The sequence below is a fragment of the Sus scrofa genome, chromosome 2 (genome assembly GCF_000003025.6).
Source record: "Sus scrofa isolate TJ Tabasco breed Duroc chromosome 2, Sscrofa11.1, whole genome shotgun sequence".
Taxonomy (NCBI): domain Eukaryota; kingdom Metazoa; phylum Chordata; class Mammalia; order Artiodactyla; family Suidae; genus Sus; species Sus scrofa.
The window spans coordinates 56,874,859-56,898,347 of NC_010444.4; the positions used below are offsets into that span (position 1 = coordinate 56,874,859).

Consider the following 23,489-nt stretch of genomic DNA (forward strand, 5'->3'; position numbering starts at 1 on the left):
AGGATTCAGGTTTGATCCCTGGCCTCACTTAGTGGATTAAGTATCAGGTGTTGCCATGAGCTACAGCTGTGATTTGACCCCTAGCCTGGGAGCTTGCATATTCCATTGATGTGGCCCTAAAAAGGCAAAAAAAGTAAATAAAATGTATAATTCAATATGACATCTAAAGCACAAGCAACAAAATAAAAAATTAAAAATTGAGAGTGCATGATACTAAAAAGCTTCTGCATAACAGAAGAAACCATTGATAAAGTGAAAAGTCAACCTATAAAATAGAAAAAAAAGAGAGGGAGTTCCCATCGTGGCTCAGTGAGTAATGAATCTGACTAGGAAACATGAGGTTGCAGGTTCAATCCCTGGCCTTCCTCAGAGGGTTAAGAATCCAGCGTTGCCATGAGCTATGGTGTAGGTCACAGATGCAGCTCAGATCTGGTGTTGCTGTGGCTGTGGTGTAGGCTGGCAGCTATAGCTCCAATTAGACCCCTAGCCTGGGAACCTCCATATGCCATGGGTATGGCCCCAGAAAAGACAAAAAAAAAAGAGAAAAAAAAGAGTGAAAAAAATCAAGATGGCAGAGGAGTAAGACATGGCACTCTCCCTCTCCCATAAACACATCAAAAAAAAATTACATGTAGAATGATTTACACAGAACATCTACTGAATGCTGGCAGAAGACTAAATCTCCAACAAGGGCCATAAACCCTCCACATAACTGGGTAGTACAAAAGGGAAGAAAGAGAGAGAGAAAAAAAATAAATCAAAATGGGACTAGCTCTCCTGAGAGGGAACTGTGAAAGAGGAGAGGAACCCACTCTTGGGAAACCACCTAACAAATGTAGTGATCAGCTTAGATGGAAGGATCTCAAAGTCTTGGAGAAAAGTGCAGCAGCTGGATTGAGGAGGGCAAAGCAAAGAGAGAGAGACAATACCACAGACCACAGTCTGACATGCCTGGGCAGTGACTGGTGTTAAGACTCAGGCTCCAGAGGTCAGTTTCAGTGGGAAGATTAGGGTTGGCTATGTGGAGAAAGCCTGAGAGGCTAGGGAGTGGTGCACTACAGTGTAGGGAGCAGATCACCACATCTGAGGAAACCCAGGAGGAGGTCTGGGCCCACAGGAGGAGCAAGGCACCATTGTCAGGGAGGGTGAGGGGGGAATCACCAAAAGAATATATTTTGCTATGTAAGAAGGACTCTCAAAGGGTGTGGCACCTCTGACACAGGCTACAAGTGGTGAGGCACCACTTGCTCAGGTTACAGGTGCCTGGGCATCAGCTCTTGTGTGGAGTATGGGTGGCCAGGCACCTGCTGCGTGGGCTAAGGTCAGAAGGGGGCTAAGTTCAACATGACACCTTTTGCATGGTCTACAGGTAGCAAGGGCAAACAATGGCAGTCATATCAGACATCAGAGGCAGGTGTGCCCCACCAACATTAGGAGTCCATGAACAGCACTACCTGAAGGCACAATCACTTCAGAGGTTGGCAAAGAGAAGGGCACTGCAGCCAAGCACCACCCATTGTTTCTCTCACACTCTGGGAATGCACATGTGCTTCTGCTGCCACTGCAAAACACTCTGGGTACCACACACACCATCCTGAAGATCACTGCCACTTCTTAGGGCTCTGCAACTAGGAGCAGCCTGCACCACCTCCCCACAGGTCCTTGCTACTTTCAAGGGACCAAAAACCAGGCAATGACTACTAGCACTGCCCACTGCCTCTATCTCCCTTTAAGCACATGCAGCACCCTGTCAAGGGGATAACAGCCTGCACACATGAGTAAAGAGACACCAAAGCCACCCTCATGCTGAAAATTAATAAAGCCCTCACAAAATACCCAGGGGCACTCTCACATAAAAATAGCCCTCCAAGACTCTAGTAGTTGTTCTTCCCTAATCTCACAGGATAAGAAAAATATAAGCAAAATGAAGAAACTCAGGACCATTCCCAGTTAAAAGAACAGGAGAATTCATCTGAAGGAGCAAGCAGTGCAACAGTCTTCTGCATTCTAACAGATGTTCAATTCAAAAAGGAGATATGAAAATAATGAAGGAATTAAGAGTGAATATGAACTGCAATGCAGATTACTCTAGAAAGGAAATAGAAAATAAAAGGAGGAGCCAAGAAAAATTAGAAAATTAACTTGCAGAGGTGCAAGCCAAGTTAAGGGCACTGAAGAGCAGAATGCATAATGCAGAGGAAGAAATAAGCGACTTGGAAGATTTAATAATAAAAATCACCCAATCAGGACAGCAGACAGAAAATCAAATAAAAAACATGAAAGCAATATAAGAGATCGATAGGATAATATAAAGCAGGACAATGTATGCATGATAGAGACTCCAGAAAGGGAAGAATAAAAAGAAAAGGGGATTGAAAATATATTTCAAAAAATTATGGCTGAAAACTTTCCAAATCTAAGGGAAACTCATAGCAAGTTATAGGAAGCACAGAGGGCCCCAAACAAGTTGAATCCAAACAGGCCCACAAGACATATTATAATCAAAATGACAAAACAAAGGTAAAGATATGATTCTAAAGGCAGCAAAAGAAAAACAAAGAGTTAATTATAAGGGAACCCCCATAAAGCTATCAGCTGATTTCTCTACAGAAACACTATAAGTCAGAAGAGAGGGGGAAAATATATTCAAAGTTCTAAAAGGGAAACATTTGCAGCCTGGAACATTCTACACAGCAAGACTATCATTTAAAAAGGAGAAATAAAGAATGTCTCCAACAAACCAACAACAAAAAAGAATACAGCAAAACCAACCCCATTCTAAAAGGAATATTGAAAGGGGTCCTCTAAATTAAAAAGAAGTTAGAAGAAATAGGATGGAGGAAACCACAACTGGAAAGCAATCACTTAAATAATCCAGTATTCAGATCTAAAAGGGAAAAAAAAAAACCTACTATAAAAGTGACGATAAACACAAGGAACAAGAAAACAACAAATACCAAGATGTTAAAAGGCATCAAAGTCATTAAATGTGGGGAAGGAAAGTAAGAAATCTAGACCCTTTTTTTCTAGACTGTGTTTGAGCCTATATGACTATCAGACCAAAGCAAGCAGATATAGGAAGCAGTTTACATACTTAAAAAACAGAGCAACCACAAATCAAAACCAAACAATACATTCACAAAAACTGAAAATAAAAGGACACAAGCATAAAAAAGGAAATAATCCAACAGCAAAAAAAGAACAGGAACAAAGGAAAAACATAGAAAACTGGAAAACAAGGTTTAAAATGGAAATAAATACATAAATTACCTTAAATGTCAAAGGACTGAATACATAAATCAAGTCATAGATTGGCAGACTGGATTTAAAAAAGCAAGAGCCTACAATATGTTGCCTAAGAGAGACTCACATTAGGGCAAAGGACACACATAATTTGAAAGTGAGCAGATGGAAAAAGATATTTCATGTGAATGGAAAAGACAGGAAAGCAGAAGTTGCAATACTCATAGCAGACAAAATAGTCAAAAATGAAGCCCATAAAGAAAGAAAAAGGACGCTATTTTATGATAAAAGTATCCACTCAAGAAGAGGATACTGCACATCTCAATATATGCCCCTAATATAGGAACACCCAGATGCATACAACAAATACTAATAGGCATAAAAGGGGAAATCATTGGGAATAGAATAGCAGTAGGAATCTATAACACCCCATTAACATAAATGGACAGATCCTCTAGACAGAAAATCAATGAGGCAACAGAAATCCTAAATGACATAATAGAAACGTTAGACCTTATTTATATTTTTTAGGACATTAGAACACCCCCCCCCAAAAAAAGAAAATACAATTCTTTTCAAGTACATCTGGAACATTCTCAAGAATTGAACACATACTAGTGCACAAAAGTAACCTCAACAAATTTATAGTATAGAAATTATTTCAAGTATCTTCTCTGACAACAAGGCAATGAAATTACAAATCAACCACAGGAAAATAAATGAGAAAAAACTCACTACATGAAGACTAAACAACATGCTCTTAAAAAAATGGGCCAATGAGAAAATCAAAAGGAAAATTAAAAAATACCTCAAAACAAATGTAATGAAAACAAACATTCGTAATCTACAGGATGCCACAAAGGCAGAAAGGGAAGTTCATAATGATACTGGCCTTCCTCAAAAAAGAAGAAAAATCTCAAATCAACAACTGAACCTACCACCTAAAAGAATGAGAAAAAGAAGAACAAACAAAGCCTAAAATCAGCAAAAGGGAGGAAATCATAAACATCACAGAGAAAATCAACAAAACAGAGATTTAAAAGCAATATAAAATATCAATAAAATCAAGAGCTGGTTCTTTGAAAGGGTAAACAAAACTAACACACCTCTGGCCAGACTCACCAAGAAGAGGAGAGAAAGAACTCAAATTAACAAAATAAGAAATTAAAAAGAACAAATCCCAACAATACTGCAGAAATACAAAAAAAGTTATAGAATACTGTGAACAATTATATACCAAAAAATTTGACAACCTGGAAGAAATGGACAATTTCTACAGACATACAGCCTGTCAAAATTGAATCAAGAAGAAATAGACTGGAGTTCCCATCATGGCTCAGCATTAAAGAACACAACTAGTATTCATGAGGATGCAGGTTTGAGCCCTGGCCTCAGTGGGGTAAGGATCTGGGATTGCTATGAGCTGTGGTGTAGGTTGCAGACACATCTTGGATCTGGCTGTGGCTGTGACATACACTGGCAGCTACAGCTCTGGTCGAACGCTAGCCTGGGAACCTCCATATGCTGTGGGCATAGCCCTAAAAAAGATGAGAAAACAAAACAACACAAAACAAAAGAAATAGATCAATTGAACAGACTGATCACTAGAAATGAAATTGAATGTGTAATAAAAGCACTCCCTACAAACAAAAGTCCAGGACCAGTTGGCTTCACAGGAGAATTCTACCAAACATACAAAGAAGAATTTATACCCATCTTTCTTAAATATTTCCATAAGGTTGAAGAAGAAGGAACACTACCAAAGAGAGTCTATGAAGCCACCATCACCCTAACAGCAAAACCAGATAAAGATTCAACCAAAAAAGAGTATAAGCCAATATATTTGATGAATATAGATGCAAAATTTCTCAACAAAATTTGAGCCAATTGAATCCAACAATATACTAAAAAAACATACACCATGAGCAGGTGGTATTCATTCCAAGTTCACAAGGATAGTTCAACATATGCAAATTAATCAACATCATACACCACACTAACAAAAGAAAAAAAACACATGATCATCTCAATAGATGCAGAAAAAGCATTTGACAAAATCAAACATCCATTCAAGATAAAAGCTCTTACCAAAGTGGATGTACAGGGAATATAATATAATTAAAGACATTTAGAAAAATTCACAGCTAATATCATACTCAGTGGAGAAAAGCTGAAAGCCTTCCCACTAAAATCTGGAACAAGACAAGCATGCCAACTCTCACCACTTCTATTCAACATAATATTGGATGCCCTAGCCACAGCAATCAGGCAAACAAAAGAAATAAAAAGCATCCAAATAGGAAGAGAAGAGGTAAAATTGTCACTCTATGCAGATGACATTATACTATATATAGAAAACCCTAAGGACTACAAACAAAAATCATTTGAACTGATTAAAGAATTCAGCAAAGTAGCAGGTTAAAAAATTAACTTTCAGAAATTGCTTGCATATCTATATACTAACAATGAAATATTAGAAAAGGAATATGAAAATGCAATACTTTTTAAAATTGCACTCCCAAAATTAAATAACCTGACCAAGGAGTGAAAGACATATGCTAAGGACTATAAAACATTAATCAAGGAAACTAAAGAGGATTGAAAGAAATGGAAAAATATTCCATGATCCCCGACTGGAAGAATTAATATTGTTCAAATGCCCATACTACCCAAAATTATCTACAGATTCAATGCAATCCCTATCAAATGACCCACGACATTTTCCACAGAATTAGAACAAACAATCCAAAAATTTATGTTGACACATAAAAGGCCCAGAATTGATAAAGCAATTTCTGAGGGGAAAAAAAGGAGGCAAAATTCTCCAAGATTTCAGACAATATTAAAAAGGTACAATAATCAAGACAGTATGAGACTGGTACAAAAACAGCAAAATGGACAAATAGAACAGAATGGAGAACTCAAAAAAAAACCCAATCACCTAGAGTCAATTCGACTTCAACAAAGGAGACAAGAATATAAAATAGGAAAAGAAGAGATGGGATTAAGAAGGTGGAATAGGACTGGAAGCTCAATTTCTCTCCTAAAAACAACAAAATTTACAACCAAATGCTGAGCAGTCTTCAACAAGATGGAACGGAAACTTTCAAAAAGATATCCTATATCAAAAGACAAAGAGGAGGTCACATCAAGAGGTAGGAGGGATGATTATGTGATATAAGCAAGCACATACCTCCAGGGTGGGAAGCCCCACAGACTGGAAAGTACCTGTATCACAGAGACTCACCTACAGAAGTGAGAGTTCTGAGCCTCACATCAAACTCACATTTGTAGGGAGCTGGCACTGGGAGAAAGAGGCCCCAGACCCTCTGGTATTGAAGACCAGTGGGGCTTGTGCACAGGATCTCAACAGGACTGGGGGAAAAGGAGACATCATTCTTAAAAGGCACACACAGACTTTCACATATACTGTGTCCCAGGGCAAAGCAAAGTCTCCAAGGGAAACTGAGTCAAACCTGACTGCATTCTTGGAGAATATCTTGGGAAAACAGGGGTGAATATAGCTTGTTCTGGGGGAAGGACATTGGAAGCAAAGCTTTTTGGAATCTTCACTAGGCGTGCATTTCTCTAGAGGTGGCCATTTGGGGAAAATCTGGCCCCAACCATCAGTGCTGAGAAGCCAAGGCCAATCAACAATCCAGGTGGGATCAGAGCCCCACCCATCAGTAAACAGGCTGCCTAAAGACCCCTAGGCACACAGCCACCTCTCATCTCATCCAGAGACTAAGCCCCACCCACCAGAGGGATAGGAATCAGCCCCAGCTATCAATGGGAAGGCATCAGTCCCTCCCATCAGGAAGCCTACAGCAAGCCCCCATACCAACTTCAGCCACAAGGGGGGCAGACACCAAAAGTAAGAGAGGCTACAGCTCTATTATCTGTAAAAAGGTCACCACATCAAAAACCTATGAAAATGAAAAGACAGAGAACTATAACTCAGATAAGAGAGAAAGAAAAAAGCCCAGAAAAAACAGCTATGTGATCAGGAGATTCTCATCCTCCAGGAAAAAGACTTTAGACTGTGGATACCGAGGACGATGAAAGACATTGGAGACAAACTGGAGGCAAACATGGATAATGTACAGGAAACACTGAGCAAAGAGATACAAGATATAAAACTTAAACAAGAAGAGATGCACAATACAGTAACTGAAATAAAAAATTCGCTAGAAGCAGCCAACAGCAGAATACGGGAGGCAGAGAACGAATAAGCAAGGTGGAGGACAGATTGGTGGAATCCACAGATGCAGAACAGAAAAGAGAAAAAAGACTGAAAAGAAATGAAGAGAGTCTCAGAGAACTCTGGGACAACCTTAAATGCACCAACATCCATATTACATGGGTGCCAGAAGGAGAAGAGAGAGAGAAGGGGACAGAAAAATATATTCAAACAGATAATAGATGGAAACCTCCCTAACATGGGAAAGGAACCACTCACTCAAATCCAGGAAGCACAACGAGGACCGTATAAAATAAACCCAAGGAGGAACACCCCGAAACACATATTAATCAAACTGAGCAAAATTAAAGACAAAGAGAAAATCTTGAAAGCAGCTAGCGAAAAGAAACAAATAACATACAAGGGAACCCCAATAAGATTATCAGCAGATTTTTCAACAGAAACTCTGCTGGCCAAAAGGGAGTGGCATGATATATTTAACATGATGAAAGGAAAAAATCTCCAACCAAGATTACTTAACCCAGAAAAACTCTCATTCAGATTTGAAGGAGAAATCAAAAGCTTCACAGATAAACAACAGCTTAGAGAATTCAGCACCACTAAACCAGCTTTACAACAAACACTAAAGGAACTTCTCTAAGCAGAGAGAAAAGGCCACAACCAGAAAGAAAAATACCACCAATGATAAGGCTCACCAGTAAAGGCATATATACAGTGAAGATATGAAATCATCCATGCACAATTATGCCACCAAAATCAGAAATCATGAGAAGAGGTGGGAACAAATGCAGGAAAGTGGACTTTCACTTGCAATTAAGAGACTAACAACCTAAAACAATTATATATATATATATATATATATATATATATATATAGACCTATCAAAAGTTCAGAATAACTGCAAACCAAAATACATAAACAAATAAGAAAAAGCAACTCAAACACAACACTAAAGATAGTCATCAAACCACAAGAGGAGACAACAAGAGAAGAAGGGAAGAAAAAAGAGCAACAAAAACAAATCCAAAACAGTTAATAAAATGGCAATAACATACATATCAATAATTACCTTAAATGGTAATGGACTAAACACCCCAACCAAAAGACATAGACTGGCTGAATGGATACAAAAACAACACCCATACATATGCTGTCTTCAAGAGACCCACTTCACTTCTAGGGACACATACAAATTGAAAGTGAGAGGATGGAAGAAAATATTTCACGCAAACGGGGATCAAAAGAAAGCTGGAGTAGCAGTACTCATATCAGACACAATAGACTTTAAAATGATGAATATTTTAAGGGACAAAGAAGAACATTACATAATGATCAAAGGATCAATGCAAGAAGAAGATATAACAATTTTAAACATCTATGCACCCAACATAGGTTCACCACAATGTATAAGGAAACTGCTAACAACCTTAAAAGGACAAATCGACAATAACACAATCATAATGGGGGACTATAACACCACACTTACAGCAATGGACACACCATCAAGACAGGAAATCAATAAGGAAACACAGGCACTGAATGAAGCATTGCACCAGATGGACATAAGAGATATTTATAGGACATTCCATCGAAAAGTGACAAAATACACATTCGTCTCAAGTGCACATGGAACATTCTCTAGGATGGATCACATCCTGGGCTACAAACCAAACCTCAGTAACTTTAAGAAAATTGAAATCATATCAAGCATCTTTTCCTACTACAACGCTATAGGACTGGACATCAACAACAAGAAAAACATGCAACAAACACAAACATGTAGAGACTCAACAACATGCTACTAAACAACCAGTGGATCACTGAAAAAATCAAAGAGGAAATTAAAAAACACCTAGCAGCAAATGACAATGAAAATACGACACTCCAAAACCTATGGGATGCAGCAAAAGCCATTCTAAAAGGAAAGTTTATAGCAATACAAGCCCACCTCAGGAAACAAGAAAAAGCTCAAATAAACAAGCTAACTTTATATCTCAAGCAGCTTGAGAGAGAAGAACAGACAAGACCTGAAGTTAGTAGAAGGAAAGAAATCATAAATAACAGAGCAGAAATCAATGAAACAGAAATGAAGGAAACCATAGAAAAGATCGATGAAACCAAAATATGGTTCTTTGAAAAGATCAACAAAATTGAGAAACCCCTAGCCAGACTTATCAAGAAAAAAAGAGAGAGGACTCAAATCAATAAAATTAGAAATGAAAAAGGAGAAGTAACAACGGACATCAAAGAAATACAAAGGGTCATAAGAAACTACCATACGCAACTCTATGCCAATAAAATGGAAAACCTAGAGGAAATGGAAAAATTCTTAGAAAAGTACAATCTTCCAAGACTAAACCAAGATGAAATAGAAAAGATGAATGCACCCATCACAAGCACTGAAATTGGAACTCTGATCAAAAAACTTCCAACAAACAAAAGTCCAGGACCAGAGGGCTTCACAGGTGAATTCTATCAAACATTTAGAGAAGAGCTAACACACCTCTCCTTCTGAAACTATTCCAAAAAATTGCAGAGGAAGGGATACTCCCAAACTCATTCTATGAGGTCACCATCACCCGGATAACAAAACCAGACAAAGATACCACAAAAATACAAAACTACAGGCCACTTTCACTGATGAACATCAATGGACAAATCCTCAACAAAATACTAGCAAACTGCATCCAACAATCCATTAAAAGGATTGTACATCATGATCAAGTGGGATATATCCCAGGGATGCGAGGGTTCTTCAATATCTGAAATCCTTAAGTGTGATACACCACATTAACAAACTGAAGTATCAAATCCATATGATCCTCTCAATAGATGCAGAAAAAGACTTTGACAAAATCCAACACCCATTTCTGATAAAAAAAAAAAAAACCTTCAGAAAGGGGGCATAGAGGGAACCTACCTCAACATAATAAAGGCCATGTATGAGTAACCCAGAGCTAACATCTTTCTCAATGGTGAAAAGTTGAAAGACTTCCTGCTGAGATCAGAAACAAGACATGGATATCCTCTCCTGCCACTACTAGTCAACATAGTTTGAGAAGTCCTAGCCATGGCAATCAGAGACAAAAATAAATAAAAGGAATCCAAATAGGTAGGTAAGAAGTAAAACTATCACTATTTGCAGATGACATGACACTATACCTAGAGAATCCTAAAGACTCTACCAGAAAACTCTTAGAGCTCATCCATGAATTTGGCAAAGTCTCAGGATACAAAATTAATACACAGAAATCGACTGCATTTCTATATACTAACAGCAAAAGATAAAGAAATTAGGAAAACAATCCCATTTACCATCACACCAAAGAGAATAAAATACTTAGGGATAAACCTACCTAAAGAGACAAAAGGCCTGTACTCTGAAAACTATAAGACCCTGATGAAAGAAATCAAAGATGACACAAATAGATGGAAAGATATACCATGCTCTTGCATTGGAAGAGTCAATATTATCAAAATGGCTATACTACCCAAGGCAATCTTCAGATTCAATTCAATCCCTATCAAATTACCAAGTACATTTTCATGGAACTAGAACAAAATATCTTAAAGTTTGTATGCACAAAATATCCAGAAAAGCCTGGAGTTCCTGTCATGGCTCAGTGGTTAATGAATCTGACTAGGAACCATGAGATTGTGGGTTCAATCCCTGGCCTTGCTCAGTGGGTTGAGGATCTGGCATTGCCATGAGGTGTGGCATAGCTTGCAGATGTGGCTCAGATCCCGAGTTGCTGTGGCTCTGGCGTAGGCTGGCCACTACAGCTCTGATTCGACCCCTAGCCTGGGAACCTCCATATGGCATGGGAGCAGCCCAAGAAATGGCAAAAAGAAAAAAAATATCCAGAATAGCCAAAGACGTCCTGAAAAAGAAAAATCGAGCTAGAGGCATTAGACTCTGATTATACTACAAAGCTAAAGTCATCAAAACCACATGATACTGGCAGAAAGACATAGATATAGATCAGTGGAACGGGATAGAAAGACCAGAATTCAATCCACACACACACAGCCAACTCATCTATGACAAAGGCGGCAGGAATACATGATAGAGAAAAGACAGCCTGTTCAATAAGTGGTGCTGGGAAAACTGGACAGCCACATGAAAAAGAATGAAATTAGATCACTCCCTAATACCATGCACAAAAATAAACTCAAAATGGGTTAAAGACCTAAATATAATGCCAGATACTATCAAACTCTTAGAGGAAAACATAGGCCAAACACCCTCCTACATAAACCAAAGCAAGATCTTCTCATACCCACCTCCCAGAGTAATGACAATAAAAATGAAAATAAACAAATGGGACCTAATCAAAGTTAAACATTTCTGCACAGCAAAGGAAACCCTAAACAAAACAAGAAGACAACCCACAGAATGGGGGAAAATCTTTGCAAATGAATCAACTGACAAGGGATTCATTGCCAAAATTTATAAACACCTCCTACCACTCAATACCAAAAAAACAAACAACCCCATCAAAAAATGAGCAGAAGATCTAAACAGACAATTTTCCAAAGCAGACACACAGATGGCCTAAAAAAACACGTGAAAAGATGTTCAACATCACTCATTATCACAGAAATGTCAATCAAAACCACAATGAGGTACCACCTTACACCAGCCAGAATGGCCAGCATCAAAAAGTCTACAAACAATAAATGCTAGAGAGGGGGTAGAGAAAAAGGAACCCTATTACACTGTTGGTGGGAATGTAAATTGGTACCACCACTGTGGAAAACTGTATGAAGTTTCCTCAGAAAACTAAAAACAGAATTACCATTTGATCCAACAGTCTCACTCCTGGATATCTATCCAGAGAAAATCATGACTCAAAAAGACACACGTATTCCAATGTTCTTTGCAGCATTATATATACAATAGCCAAGACATGGAAACAACCTAAATGCCCATATACAGAGGAGTGGATAAAGAAGAGGTGGTATGTATACATAATGGAATATTACTCGGCCATTAAAAGGAAAGAATAATGGAATTTGCAGCAACATGGATTTACCTAGAATTATCATGCTAAGTGAAATACCAAAATCATATGCTTTCACTTACGTGTGGACTCTAAAAAAAGGACATAACATCTTTGCAAAGCAGATAATGACTTACAGACTTTCAAAAACTTATGGTTACCAAAGGAGACATGTGGGGGGGTGGATGAGCTGCGTGTCTGGGGTGGGAATACTATAAAATTGGGTTGTGATGATCATTGTACAACTATAAATGTAATAAAATTAATTGCATAAAATTAAAAAGATAACTATAAGCCAATATATTTGATGAACATAAACAAAAAAATTCTCAACAACATTTTCTGCAACTGAATCCAACAACATATAAAAGAGGTCATACACCATGACAAGTAAGATTCAACCCAAGTTCACAAGGATGGTTAATCACAGGCAATCAACCAACATCATACACCACATTAAAAAAGAAAATTCAAAAGCCACATGATCATCTCAATAGATGCACAAAAACCATTTGACAAAAGCCAACACCCATTCATGATAAAAACTCTTGCCAATGTAGGTGTACAGGGAACATAACTTAATTAAAGGCATTTAGGAAAAACCCACAGCCAATATCATACTCAATGGAAAAAAACTGAAAACCTAACCACTAAAATATGGAGCAAGACAAGCATGCCCACTCTCACCACTTTTATTCACCATATTATTGGAAGTCCTAGCCACAGCAATCAGACAAACAAAAGAAATAAAATATATTCCACATTAGAAGAAAAGAGGTAAAATCGTCCCTATATGCAGATGACATGATACTATATATAGAAATCCCTAAGGAGTCCACACAAAAAATACTGGAACTAGTCAACAAATTAAACAAAGTAGCATGATACAAGTTAATATTCCAAAAGTAGTTGCATTTATGTATACTTACAATGAGATATTAGAAAAGGAACAAACACAATACATTTTAAAATCACACCCAAAAGAACTAAATACCTAGGAATAAACCTAACTAAAAGACGAAAGACTTATATGCAGAATACTATAAAACATTATTAAAGAGGATTCAAAGAAGTGGAAAGATATTCCATGCTCCTGGGCTACAAAAATTAATATCATAAAAATTAATTATTATCCATATTATCCAAAGCAATCTACAGATTTAATGCAATCTCCATCAAAAGACCCATGACATTTTTCACAGAACTAGAATGAAGATCCAGAATTGCCAAAGGAATCCTGAGGAAAAAGAACCAAACAGGAGGCATAAATATCCCAGACTTCAGACAACACTACAAAGCTAAAGTAAACAAGACAGTGTGGTACTGGTACAAAAACAGACATACAGACCAATGGAACAGAATAGAGAACTCCAAAATAAATCCAGACACCTATGGTCAATTAAGCTTTGACAAGAGAAGCCAGAATATAAAAGGAGAAAGAGTCTCTTCATCAAGTGGTGCTGGGAAAACTGGACAGTTGCAGGTAAATTAGTGAAACCTGAACACATCCTCACACCATGCACAAAAATAAACTAAAAATGACTTAAAGACTTCAACATAAAACATAAAAAGGACAACCTAAGGAATGGGAGTATATAGTTGCAAATAAGCCAACTGAAAAGAACTTAATCTCAAAAATATACAAACAATTCATACAACTAAACAACAAAAAAAAATTAAAACAATTGAATACAATTGGCAAAAGACTTGAATAGACATTCTTCAAAGAAGACATAGAGATGGCCAACAGGCACATTAAAAATGCTCAACATCACTAACTATTAGAGAAATAAAATTCAAAACTACCATGAAGTACCACCTCACACCAGTCAGAATGGCCATCATTATTAAATCTACAAATAATAAATGCTGGAGAGGATGTGGAGAAAAGGGAACCCTCCTACAACGTTTGTGGGAATGTAAACTTATACAACCACAATGGAAAACAGTATGAAGGGACCTCAGAAAACTAAATATAGAAATACCATGTGATCCAAAAATCCCATTTTTGGCCATATATCTGGACAAATACTTTCGTTGAAAAAGATACATGCCCAATTAAAAAATGGGCAAAAGAACTGAGTAGACATTTCTCCAAGAAAGATATACAGATGGCCAACAAGCACATGAAAAAATGCTCAACATCTCTGATTAGAGAATTACAAATCAAAACTACCGTGAGATACCACCTCACACCAGTCAGAATGGCCATCATTAGTAAGTCCACAAATAACAATTGCTGGAGAGGGTGTGGAGAAAAACGAACACTCCTGCACTGTTGGTGGGAATGTAAGCTGGTACAACCACCATGGAGAACAGGTTGGAGGTACCTTAGAAAACTATACATGGAACTACCATATAACCCAGCAACCCCACTCTTGGGAATATATCTGGACAAAACTTTCCTTAAAAAAAGACGCATGCACCCTCATGTCCATTGCAGCTCTATTCACAATAGCCAAGACAGGGAAACAACACAAATGTCCATTGACAGGTGATTGGATTAGGAAGATGTGGCATATACACACAGTGGAGTACTAGTCAGCCATAAAAAAAGAACAAAATAATGCCATTTGCAGCAACATGGATGGAACTAGAGACTCTCATCCTGAATGAAGTAAGCCAGAAAGAGAAAGACAAATACCGTATGATATCACTTATATCTGGAATCAAATATATGGCACAAATGAACCTTTCCACAGACAAGAAAATCATGGACTTGGAGAATAGACTTTTGATTGCCAAAGGGGGAGGGGGAGGGAGTGGGGTGGTTGGGGAGCTTGGGGTTAATAGATACAGACCACTGCCTTTGGAATGGATTAACAATGAGATCCTGCTGTGTGGCACTGGGAAATACGTTTAGTCACTTATGATGGAGCATGACAATGTGAGAAAAAAGAATATATACATGTATATGTAACTGGGTCACCATGCTAAATAGTGGGGGGAAGAATTGTATTGTGGAAATAACAATAAAAAAACAAAATAACAATTAAAAAAAAAGAAAAAGATACATGCACCCCTATGTTCATTGCAGCACTATTCACAGTAGCCAAGACATGGAAACAAGCTAAATGTCCATCGACAGATGAATGGATTAAGAAGATGTGGTACATATACACAGTGGAATACTACTCAGCCATAAAAAAGAACAAGATAATGATATTTGCAGCAACATGGATGGAATGAGAGATTCTCATACTTAGTGAAGTAAGTCAGAAAGAGAAATACAAATACCATATTTATCCCTTAAATGTGGAAACTAAAATATAGCAGAAATGAACCTATCTACAGAAAATAAAGAAAATCCTGGACATGGAGTGCAGACTTGTGTTTACCAAATTGGGGGCAGTGGGATGGACTGGGTGTTTGGTATTAGTAGATACAAATTGTTTCATTTGGTTTGATAAGCGTGAGATCCTGCTGTATAGCACAGGGAACCATGTGATGTATAGCACAGCTACTTGTGATGGAACATGATGGAGGATAATGTGAAAAAATGAATGTGTGTGTGTGTATCACAATATAAATAACACACCGCTTCCTTTATTGAAAAATTCTTACCATAAAAAAAGTCATTTTATCTAAAAATCATCCTTAGTAAAGTCATTGATTTATGTAAGTTCCTTATATCAACAGTTCACAGGGCACACTTTGACAAGCAGAGGTCTGGGTGTCTCATTTGTCAAAGAAAGTAGTATTTCTACCCTAAATGATTCTGAACAATGTGGCTCAAGCATTGTTCTACATGTAAAGAAGTAATTAATTAATACTTATTAATGATACAATGCTATGTGAAGTATGGTAGATTAATTGAATCTGGAATGAATAAATCCAAGTTCCCACAACTGAAGGCAAAATGCATTTTCTATATAATACTTCTATTTATGAGTATAGGTGCCATCAACTCTAAAACATTCCTTTGCATAATTTTCTTTTAAAAGAATTAAAGAATAGTTAACTTACAATGTTTTGTCAATTTCTGCTGTACAGCAAAGTGACCCAGCCATACAGCCTATGCCACAACCACAGCAACACTGCACCAAAGACATATCCTCAACCTATACACCACAGCTTGACTTAACCCACTGAGAGAGGTGGGTTAAGGTATCAAACCCACATCCTCACAGAAACTATTTGGGGTTCTTACCGATTTAAGCCACAATGGGAACTCCTAAAGACCTTATTTTTTTATTTTTATTATACTTGATTTACAATATTCTGTCAGTTTCTGCTGTACAGCAAAGTGGCCCAGTCATATATACATTCTTTTTCTCATATTATCTTCCATCAAGTTGTATACCAAGAGATTGGATATAGTTTCCTGTGCTATATAGTAGGCCACATAGCTTATCCATTCTAAACATAATAGTTTGCACCTACTAACCCCAAACTTTCCATCCATCCCACTCCCTACCTCCCCAGCAATCACAAGTCTGTTCTCTATGTTCATGAGTCTGTTTTTGCTTTGTGGATAGGTTCATCTGTGGCACATTTTAGATTTCACACCAAGTGATATCATATGGTATATGTCTTTTTCTTACTTCACTTTGTATGAGAGTTTCTAGTTATATTCATGTTGCTGCAAATTGGTATTATTTTGTTCTTTTTATGGCTGAGTAGTATCCCATTGTATATATGTACCACATCTCAATCCATTCATCTGTTGATGGACATTTAGCTTATTTCCATGTCTTGGCTATTGTAAACAATGCTTCCTTTTCATGATTTTCAACCTCTTGCCATACTAGAGCTGAGATTTCCAACCTCAGAGTTAGGCTGAGGAATTTTTTCCTACTCCTCACAACTGAATCATTTGGCAAAGACATTTTTAAAGCAATTTGATTTACCTTTAGTAGTTTAGATAAATAATTAAAAAGATTTCTAGGCATGGTCTTTTAAAATTAAGGAAAGGGAAAAAATTAACTCAATAAATACAATAAAGTTTTTATATTTTCCAAATCTTCAACTAGCCACAACACAATAAACATGAATTATTTTATTAGAAAATATCACCGTTCAAAAAATTAAAAATAAATAAATCGCTGCCACAAAATTGCAACATAATATATATAACTTATTCTGCTATGGTCAGTTAAGAGAAAGATGGCAGGAGGGATGATATGTTAAAAAGTAAAAAGAGGAAAAAGATATGAGAGAAAGGAGAGTCAGAGTAAAAAAAAAAAAGGAAAGGAAAGAAAAAGTGCTGTATTGAATGAGTTAGTCATATGAGGTCACCAAGAAGAACACATTCTCTGAATGAGGCACTGTGGTGAAAACTGTCATTTGGATGATTTTATTGCCCTGATGTCTTCAACCTAGAGTAGAAGAGATATTCATGTTCTCTAGGCAGACACCATCAGCGAGCTTTGACTCTTCCATGCTGGACCAGAGAGATGGAGAAGGCTCACTATCACTTATACACACCCAGATGTCAGGGAGGGCAAATAACATTGGCGTCTGACAGCCTTGGCATCTGGCAGCCCTGCTTCCACCACTACTGGGAAGGCTCAAAGACAATGGTCAACTCAGGCTTTTCTTCTTGCAGTGTTTGTAATGCATGTTTTGTATCATAATTGAAATACATTTCACACAACCTGTAAAAGCAAATAGAGAGCCATAGATTATTCTCTTCAAATGAACAGGTTCAGAGTTTGGGGCTTTAAAAAATCTCCTCTTCTCACTTCACTTCACCCTATATTTCTCAGCTTTCCAGGGCTGCACTATATGCCTAATTCGGTTTCTGTTGTATTTTTTAACCTTCAGGTTTAGAAATGTTGAAACTTGTAAATGTATAATGAAAACATAATGCGAGTATTATAACGAATCACTTCATGCTTTTCACACAGGTTTGACAATTAACAGCACATGTTCAATCTTGCTTCATCTATCACCCACTCACTACTTACATCAATAAATTATTTTAAAAACAGCATTCATGTATCTATAAATAGTTCAATGTATAACATTAAATGAAGACTTTTTTTGGCCAACCCCATGAATGAAAATTTCCTGGGCCTGGGATTGAACCCAAGCCACAGAAGTGACAATGCCAAATCCTTAAACTCTAGACCACCAGGGAACTTCTAAATGAAGATTTTTAAAACATAACCATAATGTCATCATCACACCGAAAAAATTTAATAATAATTTCTAAATATCAATATATTTAAATTTTCTAAAACCGATAGCTGTCAATATGTTTAAATTTCCTCAACTGTCTGAAAAGATTTTTATATCATCTTCATTCAGTCAGGAACTAAAGTCCACACATTGCAATTTCTCACTATGCTTCTCAGTTTTTGTTTTTGTTTTTTTTTTTCTTTTGGCCATACCTGCTGCATGTGGAAGTTCCCAGACCAGGGATCAAACCTGTGCCACTGCAGCAACCGAGCCGCTGCAGTGACAAGGCCTGATCCTTAACCCACTGCTCCACAAGGGAATTCCCTCTCAAGTCTTCTTTGATATCAGCTCTTCCTCCTTTTCTTTTTATATGTTCCCCTTGCAACTTGACTATGAAATCATACCATTGTCCTGCATCATTTATAATAATCTCGATTTGGTTATGTTATGGACTATGTGTGTTCCTTCAAAATTCATGTTAAAGCCCTAACCTTCAGTGTGATGGTAATTGGATATAGGGCATTTAGGATGTAATTAGGGTTGGATAAGGTCATGGGAGTGGATTAGAAGATACCAGAGCACATATTCTCTGTCTCTCTCTGTGTACTTGAGGACAAAACAAGCCCAGAAAAGAGCTCCCACCAGAAACCAAATCAGCCAGCACCATGATCTTGAATGTTCCATCATCTAGAACTGTCAGAAGTAAATGTTCATTGTTTGTTTAAGGCGCCTCATCTATGTTATTTTGTTATGGCAGCCTGAGTTCACAAGCCAGGTTGATTGCATCCAAGAATTCCCCAGTCTATTTTAAACCTGTCCCTCATTTACAAACTATCTCTCAGGGCTGAGTCAGTGAACCCACATATAACAATATCCCCAGCTTCATCCTGACCAATAATTCCCTTTGCTCCTTATTTCTCTTAGCTCTGAGAATGGCTTTTCCTGCAATGAATATGCTCCACTCTGTTAGTATAAGGATACAATGCTAATTTGAACTACTTATTCAAACCTGAATGCCAGTGGGTTCTCAGCCTTGAGGTCATGGGCAAGAACAGAAATTTCTGGGCTAAATAGAATTTATAATCTTGGAGTTCCCACTGTACTGCAGGGAGTTCCCATTGTGGCTCAATGGTAATGAACCTGACTAGCATCCATGAGTACACAGATTCAATCCCTGGCCTCACTCATAGGGTTAAAGATCTGGTGTTGCCGTGAGCTGTGGTGTAGGTCACAGATGTGGTTCAGATCCCACATTACTGTGGCTGTGGCGTAGGCCAGCAGCTACAGCTCCGATTCAACGCCTAGCTGAAATTTCATATCCCATAGGTAAAGCCCTACAAAGACAAAAAAAAAAGAATCTGAATGTAGAAGCTTGGGTATCTGTAGAGGGTATCTGGTTTCGATCCCTCACTGGGTACAATGAATTAAGAGATCCAGCATTGCCACAGCAGCAGCGTAGGTTGCAGCTGCAGCTCAGATTCATTCCTGGCCTGGGAACTTCCATATGCCATAAGTGCGGCCATAAGAAAGGGAAAAAATAATTTGTAATCTTGAGGTGGTACATAGATAAAAAATAAATGAGAAAATGATATAGAATGTATGATGGTTGTCAACACTCAGGAGGAAAATTAGTAGAGAAGAGGAAAAGCATGCTGGGCCCACTATTTTCAGTAGAATGGTTAGAATCAGACTCACAGAGAAGACTTCTAGGCAGAGAATTTAAAGATGCACAGGAATAAACCATGTGGATATCAAAGCAAGGGGGATGTCCAGGCAGAGGGAACAGCAAGTGTAAAGTTTTGGAGGTGACCATGTTTTTTCAAAACAGCAAGGAGACCAGTGTGAGTGAGGCAGAAGGAACTAGGGCTAGGAGAAGATTAATTTGTGGAAACAGCAGGGTCCAGATCATGTGGGGCCTTGGACATTGTCATGAGTTTGTGGCTCTTACTTTGAATGTGACAAGAACATGTTAGTAGGAATGATATGATCTGACTTATGTTTTAGCTCTACCCTCCATCTGCTATAGTAAGAACAAGAAATGCAGAGTAGCCTTAAAGAATGCCACCAGGATAATCAAAACAAGAGATGACAATGGCTTGAACCAGGGTAAGAACCATGAAGCTGGCCAAAAAAAATCATCAATGAGTGGGTATACTGTGAAAGCAGAGTTAATAGGACGTGCCAGTGGATTGAATATGTGCCTAAGGAAAAAAATGTCAAAGAAAACTCCAGGATCTTTTTTCTTTTTGACCAGGCATCCAGCACTACAGCAATGGCCCGAGCTGCAGGAGTGACACCATATCCTTAATCTGCTTAGACACAGGGAACTCTGACAGCAGGTTTTTTTTTTTTGAACTGAATAATTCAGACTGGGTTACCATTGACTGAGATGGAGAAGAAGCAGGTTTTAGGCAGAAGGGAATAGCATATGTTTGGAAATGGATATCTGAAATTTGGGAGGCTTCTTAGACATCCAAGTAGAAAGATGAGACGAGCATTTTTTTTAATGGCCACACCTGTGGCATATGGAAGTTCCTGGGCTGGGGGTAGAATCAGAGCTGCAGCTTCAGGCCTACACCACAGCCGTGACAACACTGGATCCAAGTCACACCTGAAACCTAGGTTGAAGTTTGTGACAACACCACTGAGCAAGACCAGGGATTTAACACACATGCTCATGGACACTATGTCTGGTTCTTAACCCACTGAGCCACAATGGGAACTCTGAGATAAGCATTTGGACATGGAATTTGTGAAGATATTAATTGGAGGTAGCATAGCACATATATGATAAAACAAGAAGACTAGATGATATAAACAAAAGAAAGTGTGGAGAAGAAAAATTAACCCACTGATTGAGTCCTGGAGATTCAGCATGTAGAAGTCAAAAAGATGAAGAGAAGCCAGAGGATACTATGCAGAAATAGTTAATGTAGTAGGAGAAAATGCAGAGGAGAGTGTGTTGTCCCTAAAGCCAAGTGAAGGAAATATATAAAGTGGAGAATGGGATCATCAGGGATGACAGACTAGCTCTTACTAGAGAGGTAATGAGTACCCCAGTGGTACCAGTGATGATGGAAGGGAGAGAATGGTCCCAACACATTGTAGATAGGCCAAATTTTATAGAATTTCTAATTTTGATGTTTCTGGAGAATTTTCCATTTACTAGTTCTCAGAACCAAGACCAACAGACCCCAACTATGCAAAGATCTTTGCAATTAGGATGACTTGTCGAATTCTATAAAGTACAATACCTTGCATAGGAATATAACTCTATTTGTCTTGTTTTCACTGGGACTTGTGTTTCTTTCAGGAATGGAATGGAAACACTTTTCACACCCACTAAACCATGATTATTATAAATGTCTGAATGAATTTGACTATGTATTTCATGACTCACATATCCCATGTATTAAAAAAAATTAGGAGTTTCCATGGTGGCACAATGGGTTAAGGAGCTAGCATTGCTATAGTTATGTCATAGGTTGCAGCTTCAGCTCAGATTCAACCCCTGGACTGGAAACTTCCATATGCCGTGGATGCAGCCAAAAAAAAAGAAGAAAAAAACTGCAGCTGTTCCAGGCACAACCTCACCCAAAGTGCAAATGAAGCCATCCTGGATTTGGGAAACTGGCCAAATTTTCCTTACAACTATGAGTCCTGTCATACAAATCTCTGCAGTGCATGCTTACTTAAGGCTTTTCAGGAGGCACCCCTGCTGTTTCAACACTTCACAGAGTAGCATGACCCCCAGATCACCCAGGTCATTGTTGCCTAGGCTCAGCTTTCGCAGGCTCTGGTTAGAAGTCAGAAGTGTGGAAAGATCCCAGCAGCAGTGTGATGTGAGGCTGCAGTTCTCTAATCTGCAAGAAATAAGACGATTTAAAGAAAATGTTTTCTTAATTACGCCTCCAAGTCTTCCAGATCTTAGCCTGTAATGTTTCAAGTGAAGAAAAAGCACAAGATTAACAAGCTTGGAACTGCCTTATGTGCCAAGGGTTATTCTTTTCTCTCTCTTAAATGAGAGTATATTTTCCAGCCTATTGGCTTGTGCAGATCAAATTGGTAATAGTAGTTTGTGAAATAATTTTTCCAGAATTCTGTGTCTCCCAAACAAATTTTCCTAAAACACAAGTGCCACACCGCTCCAACTCCAATATTTATGGTGAAAGCAACACCAGTATTTACCTCTCCACAATCTAAAAGTACAACTCCTTCCAGTCCCATGATCCTATAATGAGTCAAACCCTAAGAAGACACCATCACTTCTCAGATACAGATTATCTCATAATTCTCCCAAACTATTCCCTTCCCTGTAGCCACTATGCATCCCCATCACCATAATAAGCTAAGAGACTTACTCCAACACTTGAAGCTTGCAGTTCGGGTGCAACAGTCCCTCACAGAGTTGCTTGACTCCGATGTCTCCAAGAGCATTTCCCCGTAGATAGAGGTGAGTGAGATTCTGGTTCGTGCTGAGCACTGAGGATAGAGCTAGACAACAACCTGATGTAAGGCCAGAATTCACCAACCTGTAGAAGGAACAAGGAAAAGAATCCTCAACATCCAGCCTTCCTTGGACAGCTGTCTCAATACAGGAACTTCAACCTGTCTGAAAAGCCTCATCCTCCAACTTAAAGGTCAAAACTAGCATCTTGGATATAATCTGAGGAATGTATGACTCCCTATATCTGTCCCCATAAAAGAAACAAATGATGGTCTCAGCAGATGCTTTCTTAGATCAGTAGAAGAGATAGAGCAAAAGCAAGCTGATCAACATTCCCTCCACATTCCTCTTTCTTTTTGCCATTTCTTGGGCCGCTTCCACGGCATATGGAGGTTCCCAGGCTAGGGGTCCGATCGGAGCTGTAGCCGCCGGCCTACACCAGAGCCACAGCAACGCGGGATCTGAGCCACGT

The 23,489-nt window shown here is 38.2% G+C and overlaps 1 protein-coding gene across 2 annotated transcripts in view; it reads right to left on the minus strand.

Annotated features, from left to right (window-relative positions):
* The window catches only part of NLRP3 (NLR family pyrin domain containing 3), an 85,172-nt gene continuing 79,065 nt past the window's right edge, over positions 17,383-23,489 (minus strand). Inside the window, exons 8-10 of one of the 2 annotated variants that reach the window (XM_021078922.1) lie at positions 22,932-23,102; positions 22,263-22,433; positions 17,383-18,044 (exon numbers count right to left, since the gene is read on the minus strand). In XM_021078922.1, the coding sequence (XP_020934581.1) occupies positions 17,945-18,044; positions 22,263-22,433; positions 22,932-23,102 (442 nt within the window). In that variant the 3' untranslated portion in view covers positions 17,383-17,944. 2 annotated transcript variants of the gene reach the window in all.